This window comes from Alternaria infectoria (genome assembly GCF_024043175.1).
Source record: "Alternaria infectoria strain BMP 0036 chromosome Unknown scaffold_10, whole genome shotgun sequence".
NCBI classification, from domain to species: domain Eukaryota; kingdom Fungi; phylum Ascomycota; class Dothideomycetes; order Pleosporales; family Pleosporaceae; genus Alternaria; species Alternaria infectoria.
In genome coordinates, this window is record NW_026250699.1 from 487,990 (window position 1) to 506,854 (window position 18,865).

The 18,865-nt window shown below is 54.0% G+C and overlaps 6 protein-coding genes across 6 annotated transcripts; 1 reads left to right on the forward strand and 5 right to left on the reverse strand.

Moving 5' to 3' along the window:
- Window positions 1-2,419: 2,419 nt before the first annotated feature.
- On the reverse strand, window positions 2,420-4,292 carry J4E92_006595 (uncharacterized protein; the record flags this gene model as incomplete). The annotated part of the gene is made up of 3 exons (XM_051497962.1): window positions 2,420-3,465; window positions 3,518-4,110; window positions 4,156-4,292. The coding sequence occupies 3 exons, from the start codon at window positions 4,290-4,292 to the stop codon at window positions 2,420-2,422; spliced, it is 1,776 nt and encodes a 591-aa protein (XP_051351688.1).
- Window positions 4,293-4,861: 569 nt separating this feature from the next.
- Window positions 4,862-5,706, reverse strand: J4E92_006596 (uncharacterized protein; the record flags this gene model as incomplete). Its single annotated transcript, XM_051497963.1, has 4 exons — window positions 4,862-5,213; window positions 5,261-5,361; window positions 5,410-5,544; window positions 5,686-5,706. The coding sequence occupies 4 exons, from the start codon at window positions 5,704-5,706 to the stop codon at window positions 4,862-4,864; spliced, it is 609 nt and encodes a 202-aa protein (XP_051351689.1).
- Window positions 5,707-6,094: 388 nt separating this feature from the next.
- DUS3 (tRNA-dihydrouridine synthase 3) lies at window positions 6,095-8,405 on the forward strand (the record flags this gene model as incomplete). Its single annotated transcript, XM_051497964.1, has 3 exons — window positions 6,095-6,306; window positions 6,354-8,267; window positions 8,318-8,405. 3 exons carry the CDS (start codon window positions 6,095-6,097, stop codon window positions 8,403-8,405), a joined length of 2,214 nt encoding a protein of 737 aa, XP_051351690.1.
- A 226-nt stretch (window positions 8,406-8,631) lies between these two features.
- On the reverse strand, window positions 8,632-10,479 carry J4E92_006598 (uncharacterized protein; the record flags this gene model as incomplete). Its single annotated transcript, XM_051497965.1, has 1 exon — window positions 8,632-10,479. One exon carries the CDS (start codon window positions 10,477-10,479, stop codon window positions 8,632-8,634), a length of 1,848 nt encoding a protein of 615 aa, XP_051351691.1.
- A 764-nt stretch (window positions 10,480-11,243) lies between these two features.
- Window positions 11,244-14,407, reverse strand: J4E92_006599 (uncharacterized protein; the record flags this gene model as incomplete). The annotated part of the gene is made up of 4 exons (XM_051497966.1): window positions 11,244-11,451; window positions 11,500-12,006; window positions 12,056-13,953; window positions 14,000-14,407. The coding sequence occupies 4 exons, from the start codon at window positions 14,405-14,407 to the stop codon at window positions 11,244-11,246; spliced, it is 3,021 nt and encodes a 1,006-aa protein (XP_051351692.1).
- Window positions 14,408-15,771: 1,364 nt separating this feature from the next.
- Window positions 15,772-18,596, reverse strand: J4E92_006600 (uncharacterized protein; the record flags this gene model as incomplete). The annotated part of the gene is made up of 3 exons (XM_051497967.1): window positions 15,772-15,847; window positions 15,899-18,366; window positions 18,417-18,596. The coding sequence occupies 3 exons, from the start codon at window positions 18,594-18,596 to the stop codon at window positions 15,772-15,774; spliced, it is 2,724 nt and encodes a 907-aa protein (XP_051351693.1).
- Window positions 18,597-18,865: the final 269 nt, after the last annotated feature.

Consider the following 18,865-nt stretch of genomic DNA (forward strand, 5'->3'; position numbering starts at 1 on the left):
CTCACATACTGATCATCACCACCTCCTTCCAATACACGAAACACGCACGTTGATACCGCGTTTATGAGCATCTGCATAGCGGCACAGGATTGGGGAACCGGCGTTCGTCATTACACTTCGATTCAGCATACAGCTTCTGTCTTACCACCCTTCCGACAACCATTTGAACTCGGCACCGCTGGCTCAGTGTTGTCGCACTCGATTTTGCGATTATACCACGGCACATTGCGCCCTTGACCATTGGGTTTTACATTACAATAACTTTACACTTTCACCCGACCACTTTACGGGGCCATGGCGACTACGGTGTTATAGGAGTTCCTGTTTGTTTCCATTCTATACCATGGCAGGATTCTGTACGGTACCCAAGCCCCCTTTGTTTTTGCTACCAATGGAAGAGTTGAATCAACCTCTTCCAGCCTATAGCTGAAGTATCGGTGCTTTGTCTGATACTCGGCGCTATGTAAGGCTTCATCTTATTTGAGAGAAAATTAGAAGTAACATGGTTTGCACGAGCGAATAAGCACAATGGTTATTCATGCACAGAACCACCGCACAACCGTTTTGTTCCTGCCGCCCAACATTGCCATCACGATTCTTCAATGTAGATGACAACTCCATGACTGCATGTGTGCCAGTGCATGTATGCCCAATCTAGCATCGAAACAGGCAGGACCCTGCATGCCCATGCCAGATACGGTGAGCTGCGTAGCAGATGACCCGTCCAAAGCTCCACGAAGGAACATGACAAGGCTGCCGCAACGCAAGAAAAACTGTTCGAGCAGACCCGCACCGCTGCCCCTCTCTTTGTCGGACCATGCTCCAACCCAAAGCACGCAAGACAAGGAAAACTGACAGCCGCCACACTAAGCTTGACTGAACTAAGAAAACCACGCAGACAACACCCACCTCCCTGGTAACGCACGCCCGTCTCCGCTCTCCGTTGTTCCTACTTTGACGCTTTCTTGTTTCTCTCCGCTTGCATCCAAGCGAAAGCGATCAGACTGCCCACGATGAACTAAAGCACCAAAGAACTCTATTCCATCACGCGCAAATCTAACGACTCATGCTGTTTTTTTCTTCTCTTGCGCCTCTCGCTTGCTTGCCTACGTTCCGCTTTAGCGCGTGGGCGCCCACGCGATGCAATCATCAATCATACACAAGCCTCTAGTGTGCGATTCGCCGTTGCAACGTCGTGTCACAGATCTCATGTGTCTGACTTGTGCGCTAAGCCCACGCTGCGGTAATGCAGGTGCACTCCACTCTGCTCTGCCGTGGGAAGGCTCACATGTGCAGGAGGTCATCGCACTTGCCGAGTTGTTACCGGAAGGAAGGAAGCAAAGCAAGCGCAAGGTGGAGGAAGGTTATGGGAATAAATCTTGAAACTCTCTACCTTGCTCGACTCGGGTGTTGGTCCGCAGCTTCTTGCATGCCATGATTGGTGCGGAACCCGTCGAGGGAAATGGGAGATTAAGGTGCGGATATTATGATTCGTGGGGGCGAAATTGGCCGCCCTGCGCTTGGGGAGGGGGTTCCGCGACATCAACTTAGCAAGCGAGATGGGTGGGAGTGCTAGTTGCTATCGATAATATTGGGATTGACAAGCTCATGAGCTCAAGCCAAGGGCAGGCCATCGCGCTCGGTGGGCACGTTGTATTGTTGTTGTTGTTCATCTTCGGTATCGGTGCGGTGAGGGGAACACGCCGACGATCTTTATCAGCCTTGCATCACGACTTCCCCATCTTGCCCTGGTACTCCGACGACACGCGAATACCACGATAACAACCGCTCACATGCGCCGGCATTCATGTCAATCTCGGTACTGTGCTTGCGGAGCTGAACACGTATGCTTCCATGGAGCTCTCGAAACTTTCCACTTTGGTCTCGTCGACTTCCTCTTCTGTAGATCTGAGGAAGGCGCTACTGACCCGCAGTTGACACGGTCTCCTGCAGTCGCCAACGGGTTGTTGCAGATGAAGTGTGATGACTAGGTGTACGTGTCCGCACATGAGCTTGTCTGGTCATCGTCTGATCCACGATGCTGTATATGCATGGTCTGAGTCATTTCCCTCCGATCCGGGCATTGGAGACTTGTACCTACCTTTGACTGATGTAAAAAGTGGTAATGGAGTATGCCACATCGTCGATGCCTTGGATGCTACACCCGCACCGAAGCCGGAATTTTCACACATAGGCTGCGGCAAGATATCGGTTGACCATATCGCGAACTTGAAAATCTTCTTGATCCTTTCGTCCACCAGACTTCTTGACTGCTAGGCATCAGGGTAGTGTGAATTCACGCCCATATTCTAGTATACCAAGCATCAACACCGGCTACTGGAGGCAGTGAGATAATCACAACAATTCCTTGGATCAGTGAGATAGAGTACCGTCAGAACCGGTGTTTATTCACACTCTCCTAAGCTTTCATGACATCCACCCATCCTTCTGGCATGACCTTCCCACCCTTATATCCATTAAGCAGCCACTGCTCTCCATCAAACCCAAACTCAATCAGCGCATCTTCACTTCCCCACTCTCCGTTCCCACTCAGCCCGATCGGGACCTTGCCAGTGCCCTTCACGCCGTCCACATATGCAATAGGGAATTGTATGCATGGGATCCCTGTGAAGTTCGCCAGCCAAACATACTCCATGTTCCTGATTTGCATATTGCCGTTCGTCACCCCATGTGAAAGTTCAGCTTCATCAATAGGCCAGCCCGCATTTGGCGTCGTAGGCGTGACGATGATGAGACCAGGATACTTGCGGAAAAGGTCGGCAAGATGTTCCATGAGAACGTTGCGCAGACGCTGGGCAAGCAGAAAGTCAGTTGCTGGGGTCTGTTTCGCCACACTCATGAGAATCCTGTTGGCGGGTGTGAGGTCGTATATGGACGTCCTGTGTCCTGCTGCGCCTTCGGCCATGATAGTCATTGCGTGGGCCAGTTGACCCTCTGTCAGCAGCGGGATGCTGATATCGACAATTTGGTATCCCAGTTCCGACTCAAAGTACCGCAGGGCTGATTGACAGGCCTCCTGTACTGAAGGGTCTGCGCGGTCGATCCAGGCTTTGTATACACCTAGTACTTTGTTTCGAAGCCCAGTGTGCTTCTTGGGTGGGTTGAATTCTGATGAGGGGTATGTTGATGGGTCGGGCTGTGCAAGGACGCGGTATGCGATCTCGAGATCTGACATGTTGCTCGCGAGGGGCCCGCGAACGGTGACGGATTTCCCGGCGTCTGGCATGGGCGCGACGGAGACACGGGAGTGCGATGGCTTCAGACCATATAGACCACAGTAGTTGCTGGGAATTCGGACTGAGCCGCCTCCATCTGATCCAATAGCAAAGGGTATGAGGCCATGCCCTACTGCAGACGCAGCGCCTCCCGATGAGCCTCCTGGGTAGTATGAACTGTTGTATGGGTTCCGCGGTGTGCCCCAGTTAGGGTTGTTGTTTGTGGTATCTACAACAGTCAGTATCTTCCATGAAAACACAGAACCGACGCTTCCACTCACCCATTCCCATCTCATGCATAGTCAGCGTGCCGACCAAGACCGCGCCTTCCTTCTCAAGCATCTTCGCACACCAGCTCGTTTCCTTATTTCCTCCATGGCTGTAGTCGTAAGTGGTGCCGACATAATGCTTGTATCCCGTGACCTTAAGGTCGTCCTTGACTCCGAACGGCACGCCATCCAGTATACCCAATGGCTGCCCCTGCTTGTACCGTTGCGTGGAGGCTTCAGCAGCTTGTCTAACCATGTCTACTTTGCTGTCCATGAAGGCTGTCGAATAGGGCGAGCGCTGTGCAACATCTCTGCGTATGAGGGGCAGGAGGTGTTCTACTACGTCGGTCGGTGTGAGTGTGCCGCTCGAGTAGGCATCGTGGAAGTCTTTGATCGAGTAGAATCGGTTGGAGGACGTGTGCGGGTACGATGCGCGAAAGTTGGATTTGTCGGTGTAGTTGAGGGGAGCATCGTCGGATTCAGGCAGCGGGATTACGGTGGGATCATAGCGCGGGTCGATGCCGTCGAGTTGCCTGCATTCTCGCAAGGAGCTGAAGCCGGCATTGCTCCACAGGATGCCAGGGACTAGCGGTACAGTCGCGACTCTGGAGCTGTTAGCTTGGTGACAAAAGAATGTTGAATTGACTAACAGATTGGAAAGATAGTGCAGCAAGGCGCCCTTGACTACGGGGTTCTTCCCGGGCGGCGGGGCCTTGTATGGCGCGTCGTGAGGTTTGGAGCGCGGATAATTGAAGAAGCGCGGGGATGTCTGGCTGCTTCCCGACATCTTGGCCGTGGCTGCACGGAACCAATGGCAAGTGAAGCTGAAGCGATATGCAATTGGGCCTTTGGTAACACTGGTAAACGCTTGTATGCTCCTCCACTGCCTTTATGCGGAATCTTGATAAGCCTCAAGTGCTCGGGATACCTGAAGCACTGCGCTAGCTTTCACATGCTACTAGTTGGGGTGTTTTGTCATCGCGCAAGCTCCCGAGGTCCAAGACGTCCGAAGGTCCCAACGTAAGCAACAACAGAAGAAGCTTTCCGAACAAGGTCCGATACTGATCAAAGAGCATATGAATCCAATCGTGTTTACTGTCTATTGCTGCTGAGCCATATGCGAAAGTTACGTCAGCACTGTAGCTCTCCTTCCCCCTCAAAACTAGTTACCACACCGCAACACCCAGAGGACAAAGATAAAATAGTCGTATGCGTGGCATCCACCAGCATAGAGCCCTTGAAACTTCAACTTTGAAAGTATAATTGTAGTGTCGACCTCTCCCGGGCGTGCGCCTGCCGTCCTACAGGATAGCCGAAGCCTGCATTCCGTGTCCGTTCGAAGCCATTCGTACGCGTCTACTGCTTGCCAGAGACCTGGTCGCCCATGCGGTTGTACTCCTTCTGCATGTTCTCAACCTGCTTCTTCAGGTTCGCCATGTCGCGGTCCTTGGCAGCAAGCTCTTCCTTGAGAGCTCCAACCTCGCCAGCACCACCAACGTTCTTCAGCGAAGAGCCCTTCTTGGTGCTGGGGTCGCCCTTGAGGGTCTTGACCTCCTCCTCGAGACGGAGAACATCGAGGATCATGACGTAGGTACGGTTGAGGATGAGCGACAGGAAGAGGGTGAAACCGCACAGGTACATGTTGCGCTGCGAGTAGAACTTGCGGGCCTGGACCTCCATGCGCTCGATGCCTCCAGCAGCAACGCTTCTTGTGTCGTTAGTACAGCACTTTGTAGGTGGGATGCTTTAACTTACGATCCGCGGCCCTGGTCGTCTGAGCCAGAGAGCTCAATCTGCACGCGGTATACGCGGTTGACACTGTCAATGAACAGAATCAGGATGAAGATGAACGTAATCTACGCATGTCAGACGGGTCCTCCACGTGGATACAGTGACTCCCATACCTTCATGCCATATTGCAGCTTTGCTATTATAGGGCTCTCCGAAATGAAGGTGAAGAGCTTGCGGCGCCATGTGAAGGGCAGAGGAACGATGAGGGCGCAGAAGATGAGCATCTCCGTCACCAGGAGGAGGAAGACCTAGAAGATGAAGAGTTAGTACAAAGGCCACATACGCGGTTGTGAGGTAAGGCGCGTAGGCGTGCACGCGAGCAGTGACGAGACGACACCATTGGCATCTCTCTCGACCGCTGCTTTCCTGCAAGGAGAGGGGCTGCTTACCAGACTGTAGTAGAGCGTCATGATGGCTACGTGGTATTATTGTCTGGTGTGTGTGTTTGTGTGGGAGCGGGGTTGAGCTGGATCAACAATGGATCTGGGAGGAGCTGGCTTGCGTATGCGTGCAAAGGACCAGCAGGGAGATGAGAATCGTGCGGAGGGCCTGAGAGGATTGCAGTAGGGTTGATGTGAAAGTGGGAACGGGAAACGCGATGTGATGTAGGGGAGCCGCAAGTGCCTGGCTGTGACGTATGATCGCAGCTTTCCCAACTTGCTCACTAGCGCATGGGCCGCCGGTCTAGCCTCTTCTAGCCGCATTTGCCCTCACAATTTGAGCGAGTGCTTTTCTCTTTTGAGCAGCAACGCCAACCACGCACGCCTATTCTCAGCCTGGCCACCTTTCTTGCATAAGATGACGACAGGTGAAGGAACCAAGCTCGAGCCCGACCATTCGGCCCCAGACGGTGCTGTCTCCAATGGCATCAATGGCGGCAATGGTACAGTCGATGTGCAGTCCGAACCACCTGCGAGCCCCAAGAAGAGGAACAGGACTAGCAGTCAAGACATTGAGGATGCGGATACTTCTGTGAAGCGAGTCAAGGGTGTCGCACCCATCAAGGCAGAGTACATGCGCCACCCGCTTGAAGTAATTCGCATGCTAAGAACATCAGATTCCTGATACGACTGGATAACAACAAGGCCACCACCAAGGACAGAGTCATTGACGACGATGCAGCTGAGGGCGCCGATGCTGAGCACAAATCTGAAGGCCTACCAAAGACTGATTCTCGCGATGGTCCCAGAAAGGGCAAGAACAACAAGAAAGACAAAAAGCAAAAGGGCCAAAACACCAGCCGCACTTTCGGCAGCTCGCGCGATAAGATACCGCTCTGTGGTACTCGCGCATCCTTCAATGAATTTTCACCCAAGGAGTGTCCGTTTGGCGAGAAGTGCAAGTTCGAACACGACATCCGCAAGTACCTGAAGGAAGGCCGACGAGAAGATCTTACTACCTTTGATGGCCAATGTCCAGTCTATGCCGTCAAGGGATTCTGCCACTTCGGCTGGAAGTGTCGATTTGTCGGTAGCCATTCCGAAGAGCGCACCCTAGAAGACGGCCGGAAAGAATTAGTCCTGAAAGAAGATGCCGACCGGAAATCCAAGTTCTCCAGCTTCGACGACGAAGCAGAGGCTGAAGTAGTCAACATCGTGCCAAAGGATATCAAGATTGGTTTATCGAGACGGAAGATTGGAACCCCGCGCTCTGACCAGTACCTGCAATGGATCGAGACCAATGCTCGCAACGAAAGAGAAATGTTCGATGCAGCTCAGATGGACATGGACGTTCTCAAGGAGGAGAAGGAGGCGCGCAGAGCGGAGTTTGTGGAGGCGCCCTTCAGGCCATCAGAGAAGCGTAGGCTCTACTACGGACCCGAGACACCAATGCTCGCACCCCTCACCACTCAAGGCAACATGCCGTACCGCCGGCTCTGCGTGGATTTTGGCTGCCAAGTGACTTGGAGTGAGATGGCCATGGGTATGCCATTGATCCAAGGTGACAAGGGCGAATGGCCACTTCTCAAAGCCCACGAATCTGAGGTAACCCCTCCAAAGTTCTTGGGCAAGAACACTGTGGTCCAGGGCTACGACAACTCGACTGATCTCAAGTTCGGCGCACAAATCGCGGCGAACAAGCCATGGCTGGCCACCAAGACGGTTGAAGTACTGACTGAATACTGCCCGAAGCTGCGCGCTATCGATCTCAACTGCGGATGCCCCATCAACCTCGTCTGTGAGAAGGGAAGCGGTTCCGCACTACTCGATAGCGAGGCAAAACTGGAAAGTATCCTCCGTGGAATGACCTATGTATCCAAGGAGGTCCCCATCACCGTCAAGATCCGCATGGGTACCAAGGACAACCACCCGACCGCGCAAAAACTCATCAAGCGTCTTGTACTAGGTGGCCACGAAGCCGTAGAGTCTGGAAAGGGTCTCTCGGGTATCGCAGCCATTACCCTCCACGGCAGGAGTAAGCAACAGCGATACTCCCGAAGCGCAGACTGGTCCTACATCGCCGAATGTTCCGCCCTGATCAACCGACTCCGCAAAGAACAAGCGGCCAAAACAGATACCGCCGCGGAAGCTGATCCCCGTGACCTCGCAAACGGCGGCCATGTCTACTTTGTCGGCAACGGCGACTGCTACTCGCACGAGGACTACTACAACCATCTGGAAAACGCCAAGGTTGACACCGTCATGGTCGGTCGTGGCGCACTCATCAAGCCCTGGCTCTTCGAAGAGATTGAAAAGGGCCAATACCTTGACAAGTCCGCGTCAGAGCGCCTCTCCTACATTGAGAAGTTTACCAAGTACGGTCTCCAGACTTGGGGTTCTGATGAGATGGGCATTGGCACGACTCGTCGTTTCCTCCTTGAATGGCTAAGCTTTGCGCATCGCTATGTGCCGGTTGGTCTATTGGAACACTTGCCCCCGAACATCCAGGATCGTCCCCCGAGGTTCAAGGGTAGGAATGACCTGGAGACGTTGATGGCTAGCGAGCACTACACGGACTGGATCAAGCTCAGGTATGTTCTACTTACGACGTGGGAAGGTATTTTGGCTAACGTGTTTGCAGTGAGATGTTCTTGGGTCCTGCTCACCCTAACTTCAAATTTGAGCCTAAACACAAGTCCAATGCTTATGAGATTGAGGCGGAGGGTTAGAGCATGGGTGAAATGAAGGAATCATATTGTTATGGGGAGCTTCCGCGTATATGCATTGGTTGAGGAGCAGAAAAGCGTGGCGACAGCGATGCATTTGCATGAATATATTTCAAGTCTTCAGGTCTCGGTAGGTGCCTCCCTAGGGCTTCGCATGGAAAAGTCATGTTTGTATACCAGAAACATTCATCCCGTGCGTTTGCTCGTTGCATTTTCTTCCGTAATATATCTACACCAAAAATCCCACAAGCGTCTCCAGCATCTCCCTCTCAGCTGGCTCAACAGCCATCACGCCATCGAGCTGCGCCTGCAACGTCCTCTTGACGTCTCCGAGTCCTTCGTCCCTCTCCGCCAGCGCCTTCTCAATAGCCACCTTGGCACCACCGTCCTCAGCAACCAACCAGGCCAACACAGCATCGATCCTCTCAAGACAATACAGCCCCTCACTCAACCGGTCTGGAATATTTTCCAGCTCAAAAGCTTCGAGCTCGTCTTTCCCACTTATCCGCAACGCCTTCTTCTTGTCCGCCAGTTTGCTATCGAAAGCAGATAACCGGGTGACGTAACCTCTGCGCAATTCAACCAGTTTGTGTATCTTGTCGTAGTCCTTCTCGAGGAACTTGGCTAGGAGACGGAAACGGGTATCGGAGTTTCCGGGTAAGGAGCGGAGGAGTGAGGCGAAGATGCCGAGTATGTGTTCGGTTTGCTGGGGGTCGTGGGACTTTTTCGTTTTGGAAAAGGTGCTAAAGAGAGGTTTCAGGCCGCGGCTGTCGACGAGTTTGGTGCAGACGGCTGTGGCGCTGTTTGTGGCTTCGGGGAGTTCTGCTGCGGCTTCTTTGCCTTTTGCGCTTGTGTTGCCGTTGGTTTGTGGTGGTGTTGTTTCTTCTGCGTAGCCGCAGGCGTGGTCTAGTACTTTCAGGGCGCGGCTCTTGCTGGTCTTACCGTCGCGGACGAAGAGGAGACAGAGCTCTACACCTTCTGCTTCTAGGAATTTGGCTTTTCCAAGAGGCTCTTCTGTCACTGACGAGAGGCAGTTGAACAGGTTCTCCATGTATTCCTCCTCGTTGCTGTCCTTTTCTGGGTCGTCTCTACGGTACGGCGCGAGGTTTGTGAGGAAGATTTCGACACCGTTTGCGTCGGCTACGTGGTTTCGATTCGGTCGCGAGGATTGTGTGAGGATGGAGAGGATCTCGGAGGCGTATTGTTTGTTCTGTGTTGTGGGTTTCTCAGGCTTCTGTATCCTGTCCAGTAGCCACTTTAGCAGAGCTGTCTCCCTGCCTATTATGTCTGTGTATGTGGGTTGTGATAGGAGGTTCTCGATGACGCTGAGGGAGTTGTAGACGCCCGATGCGTCGGCTTCGTCGGTCTCGTCGAAGCGTGAGAAGTTGGATACGAGCAGGCTGAGCAGGTCGGCCTCCATGAAGGCGGTGACGAGCGCATCCCATTGTTCTTGCTCCCCTCCAATGTCCTCGTCTGTGAGCTCTGAGACCATCTCGATCGCGGCGATTGCAATGTCTGTGTTCTCATGCGCTAGTAGTTCCACCAACTTGGAGGCCGCTGTGCTTTTCGCAAACTCTTCGTATAGCTCCGGGTGCTCCGACAGTATGCTGAGCGCCTTTATGCCTTCGTCCAGATCGCCTTCCGACTCCATGAACTTGGTGGGGTCGTCCTCGTACTTTGCGCGCAGCGATGCGTTCTTGTTGACCTTCTTCTCAAAGTTGAGCGCCAGCTTGCGCACCCACGGCACGTCGTATTTCTCTTCGCCTATAGCTCCATCGCCGTCTTGCGCGTCGATGTACTCCATGGCGTCCCGCGCATTCTCGTCCAGGCCATCGCCAAAGAAGCGTCCTTCGTCGTCGTCGCCGGGCCCGTCCTCGAAGTCGGGCGGTAACGAGGGGCCGGCCTCGTCGTCGTCATCTTCGTCGGCTACCGAGGCTTGCGCTGGGGCTTTGACATCGTCATCTGCGTCCAGCTTTGCAGATTTGTATGATTGGGTCGGGTCGGCTTCGTTTGGGTTCTCGAACTTGCGTTTTGCCGAACCGTTTGCGCTTTTGAAGAGGTCGTCGATGCTCGTCATGATGCGCGATGCGACGTGAGCAGAAGCAGAAGAAAGGCGAGTACAGCGAAGCGGAATTGGTCGACTTGTCGCGTCTTTACGAGTCGCTGAACATTGGGAATCCAGCTGGTCCCAGCTCGGCACTAGCGCGTTTTCTCCGCCGCAATGCTCACCTGGGCAAGTGCTCACCTGTGTTGGATCCACTTCTCACACGCACCCTCTCCATTCGCTGTACATTATCCGCACGAATGAGTTTACTCTGCTCACCCAAAAAAAAATGTAGTAAACATCCACGAACCAATTTCACTTCTTTATTCATACCAAGCATATCGTTCCTGTCGCACGGTCTCCTGCTTTACTCGAGCGTTGCTATTGCACGTCATGAAAGTGTCACTGATAGGGATGAAGTGGAATGCTGCTTCCTCCTCCCCGGTACCGAAATCTGGGCTGCTAGATACTCTTGAAAGTTATAACACATGTACTGTTGCAGAGTGCAAAGCCCACTTGCATATATCGCCATCTGCATTCCAGTTCCTACTCACAAGAAGGCCCGTTCACTCTACACGAGGGTAGCATAGTTCAAGCGCATAATCAAACGGTTCACTGTAGAAGCCACTGTATAACTAAGCGTATTGGTAATGTCAGCCACGATGATGTTCAGATTGGTGAGTCTATCTACTGAGTTGAGCGGTTCATGCAGGTACTACAGCATAGTCATCATGGTGCTCCGGACACGGCCCAGCAGCCCCAAGCCACGTTAAGACCCCGCGGAAAAGACGTCATGTCTAGTAACGCCTTCCATACCCCTCCTCACCATAACCACCGGAGCCATACTCCTGCCTTCGCTGGCCATATTCGTCTTCATCGTCACGGCGGCGGCCATAGCCTTGAGTCTCTTCACCGAAACCACCGGGAACACCAGAAGCGCCGTAAGATTGATCCGGACGCTCACCACCGTATTCCAGGCCCTCCGAACGACCGTATCCGCTGGATCTGTAAGGGTTAGTACCATAGCCCCAGTGAGAAGATTCGCCAACGTACTCTTGACGACCGTAGCTCGACTCTTCCTGGCGACGGCCATATCCAGACTCCTCTTGGCGACCGTATCCGCCAGTGCTATAAGAGTCAGCACCATACTGCGGTTGCTGACGGCCGTAGCCTCCAGCGTCTCCGACGTACTCCTGGCGTCCATACCTGGATGGCTCTTCACGACCGTAGCCTGACTGCTCGCCGTAGCGCTGCTCTTGGCCGTAGCCTTGCGAGTATCCTCCGGACTGGCGTTGGGGCGAGCGGCTGCCGCTCTTCTTGCGACGGTGTTCATGCTCACGGGAGCGAGAGCGACGCCTATGTTCACCAGATCCTGATCGACGCTTGTCAGCATCGTCCGAATCGTCATCGCCACTGCCGTGTTTCTTGTGCTTATTGCGCTTCTTCTCCTCCTTCTCACGCTTCTTGCGCTCCTTCTTCATCCGCTTCTCGTATGAATCTTCGCCGCCCGAATCGTTCGAATCGTCGTCATCGGAGTGTTTCTTGGACTTACCACGTCGTCTGCACAATTGTTAGCCTATCATCGTCATGAATTGAGGATTTCGCTTACTCTCTCTCCTCGGAGTAGTATTCTCCAGACCGATCGATCCCTTCGCGTGTCTCTTCAGAGCGCCATTGATCGCCATGCTGGACGCGACGCTCCTCGCGACGCTCATATCCACCGGTGTTGCTGTAGCTCGAAGTCTCGACACGCTGTTCGTAGCTGTAGGATCCGCCACGGTCGTCCCGTTCCTGACGAGAGTATTCCTCGCGACGCCCACCACTCGGGTATTGTGTCTGCTCGTACTCGGCGCGGCCATAGCGATCGTTGTCGCCATACGAAGATGCCTGGTGATGACCAGTTTCCGAGTAGGACTGAGTGTAAGAGCCGTCTTGACCGTAGCTCTCCTCCTTGTGGCTCTTCTTTTCCTTTCCACCAAAAGCGTCACCAAGCAGAGAGCCACCGATGCCGCCAACAAGACCACCGACAAGGCCGCCTAGGGCGCCACCACCAACGGCTTCGCCTGCGAGCTTGCCAACATGGTCAGAGGCCTGCTGGATCTGTGGGTTGACACCACCTTGTCCGCCGGAAGAGCCAAAGTTGTTGGCCATACCCAGAGGTTTGCCACAACCATGGCCCTTGTCGTGCACGTTCTCCTTGTGGTTGCGGAGATTCTGTACGCCGTCCCGACTGAGCTGATCACGGAACTCCTCCTGTGCGCGCCTGTCCTTGGAGCTCCACCACTTTCCAACTGTGTCAAACATGATTTGGTGGCATTCCTGGACCCCGCGATCACCCCGTCCTCCATGGTTTCTCTCTGCCGCAGCAACCGCAGGGTGGTGGAACACGCCCTTGATGATGCGGTCAATGGTTTCCTCAGGGTCGGCCTCACCGTCCCAGCACTGGACGACTTGCGGAACAGCCCAGCTCAGCACGGCAGATGCTACGCGACCAGCAGGCTCGTTGAGCACGTTGGAGAAATGGTCCTTGGAAAGCATGCTGTGGGTCGGGTCGGTACAGTCATCGTCATTGAAGACGATGTGTTGCTTCTCACGAGAGCTTGCAATGACTTCGCTGGATCCCGTCTCAAGCTCAGACTTGACTTGGCTAAGAATGGGCAGAACGTAGGGAGCAAGAAGACTGAAGACGAAGATAGTGACCTGGCTCTGGACCTCCTCGATCAGATCTGGCAGAATTGGGATCTTCTCAATGAATTCGGTGATGGACTGCATGATTTCATCGTGGAACTCCATGATGGGGTAGATCTGCTTGACTAGCTCTCCAATCTGCTCAGTAAATGCCTCAGGCTCCTTAGGGGTGATCTGGATGTTGCCCATCGCAGCAGCGTTGGAGTTGTCGGCAAGCTCCTCGGCCTTACCAGCTTCGTCTTTGCCACCAAAGATGCCGTCTGGGAGCTTAGCAAGGAGCTCTTGGATCTTGCTCTTGTTCTCGTTCCTGTCGGCATTGGCAATTGCGCCTTCAAGTTCCTGCAGCTCGGACTGTGTAGCCTTGTCGGTAATCTCACCGCAGACCGAGTGCAAAAAGTCGACGCCACCGAATGTGCCTGTGATGATGGGGTATACCTGCTTTCCAGCGGCGCGGACATCGAACAGGGCGTTCCTTCCGACGTGGGGGAAAATGCCCCGGTTGTCTTCGTCGAGTTCAATCAAGGCAAGCTCGACATAGTTGGAGTGGGCAGAGTAGTCTTCTAGACAGTGGGTCGCAGTACCAAGCAGCCTCAAGGCTTCGTAGAAGTCGGGACCCTTTCCTCGTGAGCGACGTCCCAGGTCGATGCAACGCCGAAGCAGGTCACGGACCATGCCAGCCGATGTTGTAATACCCAAGTCTTCGGAAGCGATGTAGTTCTTCAGGCCGGTTCGCTCGTCGACGCTGAGCTCGCGTCTCTCGTCAACGGGGCCTCGCAGGCGGCGGTCGTAGTCGCGGGCATCGAGGTTGTCGGCGTAGTCCTGGGTAGTCAGTATCAGGACTTGAGCAATAAAGCGGTGTACCGACCTTGGGGTTGTCAATGTGCTCTTCAGGTCTGTAGCAACCAAGGCGGTCGCGGGTGACCTCGAACTCCTTGGTTCCGTAGCCGAAGCTCATGAATCCGAGCACCCAGAGGAGGATGCGGATAGCCTCTGCAGAGACCATCTTGACAGTGCCGACATCGACGGCCTGGGAGTAGTCGCGTAGCCAGTTGCCAAAGTAGACACGCTTGACATCCATCTTGCTGAACTTCTTGCCCGTCTGGCCGCTGATAAGCAGGGTGAGTAGCGTATCCTCGATATCTCCATGGCGCCAGTTCTGTCCCTCAATGGCGCTCAGGCTTGCAATGTTGCCCGCACCGAAAGCTGCCGTGGGGCGCGCCCACAACACCATGACGATGAGGCATGGCAGCCAGATGTCGCTGATTTGCGGCATCGTGCTCGTGATTTCGTATACTCTTGTTGATATGCACGGAAGAGTCTAGGAAGAGATTGTAGGTCGAGGAGAGAGGGGTGCCTTGTGTACACCGGTGTCTATGTGAATGTTGCTAGTGGCATGTTTCAGTGGCTGGTCTTGCTTGAGCTTACCCCACCACAGCTGACGTAGAGGGGCCACAACCCACCCACACGCCCAACAGATCGCCCGCGAGCGCTGTTCGACCAAACTACCTCTTACACCCGTCAAACACGCGTATCCCTCGTTTCGCGCAAACCTCGCCCTTGCCCTGACGTGCGCGATACCACAGTTACGCGTGTCATTGGATGTCCGCTTCCTACTGCATGAAATTGCCGTGCATCCTCAGCTGGCATGTAGCCCCAGGCGGCTACCTAGTAAGCGCACCAGGCCATGATAGAATCTGTGTCGCATGAGGTAGATCTCTACAGAACCGCCATCTCCACAACTCATAATGTATACCCCGTACCGATGTATGCATCGGCTTGTTTACTAGCTGTTCAATACCATAGTCGCATTATGCGGATGTCCCTTCAGATGTTTTCGCATTGCTGCATGCAAAGTTCTCCCACTCTCAACGAAGTGCGCTGAGACGGGCGCGGCAGAAAACGCCGTCGCTGAAGAGACTGCACATATCGTCGATGTGCACGCCGACCGTAGCATCTAGATCCATGGCGAGGTGTGATGTTCTATCATCTGAATGGTGCTGCCTCAACTGGCCAGGTAGGAAAGCGCAAGCCGCGACGGGAACCCTGGTCAGAGCGCAGCTGTGTCGAGACGATCGACTTCATGCTGATTGGGGTTTCGCGATGGGCTGAAATCTGTTCGGTTATGTGGTGTTGTGAATGGCTAGGAATGGCCATGTGGTGACGGTAGTGAGTTGTGGCTTGATGGCCTGGTGCGCGGTCCAAGTTGCGCCGTGTTACGCTTTCCACCGCCAGCCCGCCCGCGACTGCCGTATGAAGAGCACACAGCTGCCATCACGCCCCCAGGTAACACCACACCTCCGCAACTCCTTCCATCTCATCGCCATCGCCTCTCACACGACCTCAACTCGGCGAAATCATGCGGAACCAATGCGACTCCCCCATGCATATCGCTGGGGGCATAGTCATCAAGCGGTGAGCATGTGTAGGTGGAAGAACTGTCATTTTTGTAACGAGATTAGAAATTAACCTGTAAAGTAGGTCATACAACTCTAGAACCAACGCCGACAAGGGAATGGTGCCCTCCATGATGCGATGACCCGCTCTATGTATCCCGATCCATGGTGCCAACTGGCTTCCAATTCCCAACGCCGCAACAGGTGAATCGAACAAAAGAAAATACATCCAGTCATGACCCAACTAGTAGTTGAACACCGTCAATGACGGGTTCAGTACGATGGGCAACAGGCAGTGCATGATAACCGTTACGGCCCAACTAGGTATTGTTAGCGAGATGTCAATGATATGAGAGTAGGAGGGTACTTACGGCAGAACGGCAGTCAGACCGGTAATCTCCCAGCCGTGGGGAGCGAAGCATCCGAGGTAGATCATACCTCCGATCATGAGGATCATGATCATGTACATCCACTTGAAGCGCTTCCAGATCTTGGGCAGCTCGGCGAAGAAGTTGGAGTTGTCCTTTTCCTTGGCTGTGGCACCCCAGCTCATGTCGATACAGAACATGTGCGAGCAAATGGCGAGGAGGATGTGGAACGAGACACCACCGAAGAAGATCATGAAGAAGGGCATCCACTTGAGGTTCTCGAAGAAGGCACCCAGTAGACTGGCCTCACCGATACGGTAGCGCATGATGGCGAAGCAGACGTTGGACATTCCGTTGAACACGATGAGCAGGACGATGAAGATCTTCCACGATTCGACATAGTACTTGTCGAGATCACCGTTGAGCCATCCGACCAGGAAGTAGTTGAGGCAACCGAGGGGAACGGCCGATCCGAGAGCGTAGTAGGAGAAGATGTAACCGCAGATGGAGATCTTGGACGACAGCTGGATGTTGGAGAAGATGAAGGTGCGGAAGAGCTTGGTGAAGGGGGACTTCCACAACCAGGTGTGCACAGGGTTGAAGACCAGTTCGTTGCAACCGTACGCGTACTTCTCCCATCGGTCCAACTCGTCGAAGATGGAAAGAGACACACCCTCCTTGAAACCACGACCGTGGTAACTGGCCAAGCGGACAATGTTACCCTTGATCTGGAGACGAAGCGCGATATCGAAATCCTCGGACACGTGGCTCTCGGACCAGAAGCAGACGTAGCCGTCATCTTCCGGAGGGTTGCCGACGGACTGGACAGCTTGCCATCGCAAGAAAGCGTTGTGACCGACGAAGGGTGCGACTTCACCGCTACCAACTGAGAAGCGAATGGCGGTGTAGACAAGGTTAGTGAAATAGGTGATACCGTTCTCGAAGTAATCCCAAGAGACTTGCATGACACCAGTAGCGTGCTGAACAATGGCGACTTCGGGCGACAGGTACATTTCGGCTGCACCGTACATGAGGCAGTCTTCAGGAACGATGGTATCGGAGTCGACAATGAGAATGATTTCACCCATACGGATGTTACCGCCAGCCTTCGCGCGGGGGTCCGCGGTGAGAACCTGTTCGAGAGCCTCGTGATAGAGGGCGAGCTCCTCCTCCTCGGAGATCGAAGCATCACCATCAGCCTTGTCGAAACGGTTGTCGACCATGCTTTGAAGTACATCCTCGACCTTGTTGGAGGTGTTGAGAGCGAAGTTCATGTTCGAGGCCTTCTTGAACTTTCCGCGGCGAACGAAGCCTTCGTGGTTGTGCTTGGGGCGCGAGACCCATCCAATGTTGTTGTTCTCGTAGAATCGCAGGAACTTCTCGTTATCCTCAGCCGATCGGACGGCCATACCATCATCGTTGATGAAGATGCGTGCAGTTCCACCACGGGACTCGTAGTAGGAGATGGCGGCTTGCAAACTGGCGACGGTGGGCTTGACGACACCCTCAAGGGACTCAGTGTAGATGGGCATCTGGATGGTGATGGTCGACGGCGTGAATCCCATGGCGCGTGCCTGGGCAAGGTTGGGCTTGACGGCGGAGTGGAAGCGGCTGTTAGACTTGACACCAGTGACGGGTCCGAACACCTCGAAGATGTTACCCAGGACGACAACGACGAAGAAGAGACCAAGGGCGATCCACAGTGGCTCGGTTAGGACGAGAAGGATACGGGGGTAGAAGTGATCGGTCATAGTCTGGAGAATGATGGCCTTGTTTCCGAGACCGATGACGAGGACGATGATCAAAACCATGGCAAGACCGACGAAGATGGAACTTGTGAAGATGAGAGGACGTGCGAGCGACTCCTTAGGACCTTCGGCCTTCTCGAGGTCACCATCAACCTCCTCAGCGTTGACCTCAACATCGTCCTTCTTGCTGTCGATAGCGAAGTCGACGGTTGATCCTCCAAGGGTGGAGTTGGCACTGGACTGGATGGCGCTGTCGAAACCACTGAAGGGGTTCTTTGATGTACCCCAAACCAAGGCCAGGATCCTTGATTCGATCTCCATCGCCTGGGAAAGGATCGCACCGAGGTCATCGTGCCATACAAGGAGGAGCCTCTCCTGGCGGATAAGAGCTGCGTATTGGAACTTGCGGATGGTACTCGAGGTAGCGACCTCTGCCATTGACTCGAAGATCTGGATCTGGGAGCCGTTCTGGAACATCAACTCCGTCTCAAAGGGCTCGAGAACATCAAAGATGGCCTGGGTACCATCGGTGCTCATGGTGAGGGCGACACCAGGGTTGATCCTCTTTACTGCCGAGAGAAGGTCCTTGTTGGCCGCGACGGGTTCTGTGACGTATTCTCCTTGACCCTTTCGGATCAGGACACCTTCGCAGGAGCCAGGTGTCAGGGCACTGGATGTCATCCATCGCATGGAGCATGCCTTAGCGTAAAGGTGCTTGATGATCTAGGTGGTGTGAGACATTGTTATGCAATCTTGAGGTTGTTTGTACTTACGGCACGGTATCTTGAGTCTTCGTCGATCTTCATGGTCAACGGCCGCGACAGGGCCGGACGACTCGTCGGTGTCTGGGGTACGGAGTAGCGGGAGGAGTCATTGACACTGCCACTGAACGATTGCCTGCTGGAGGGGATGAAGGGCCTGTCCCCATCGTGGGAAGGCGTGGCGGAAGACATGCCGAGGGGATGTCAAAAGAATTAAGAGGAGTGGTAGGGGTAGTAAGCGATTGTAAGGAGCAGACGAGTCTGTTAAAGACAGGTGCTGTGGTCGGAGCCAAGAAACGAGAGAATGGGCAAGGAGCCCTGCGAAGATCAGTAAAGCGCGAGTGTGTAGAGACTGGAAAGAGAACGGAAGCGGTCGACGAGCAGAGGTTATCAACGCGGCACAGTTGGTAGTGTCTACACAATTCTCTCCGACTACGCGAAACAGGGCCCCGCCACAATCC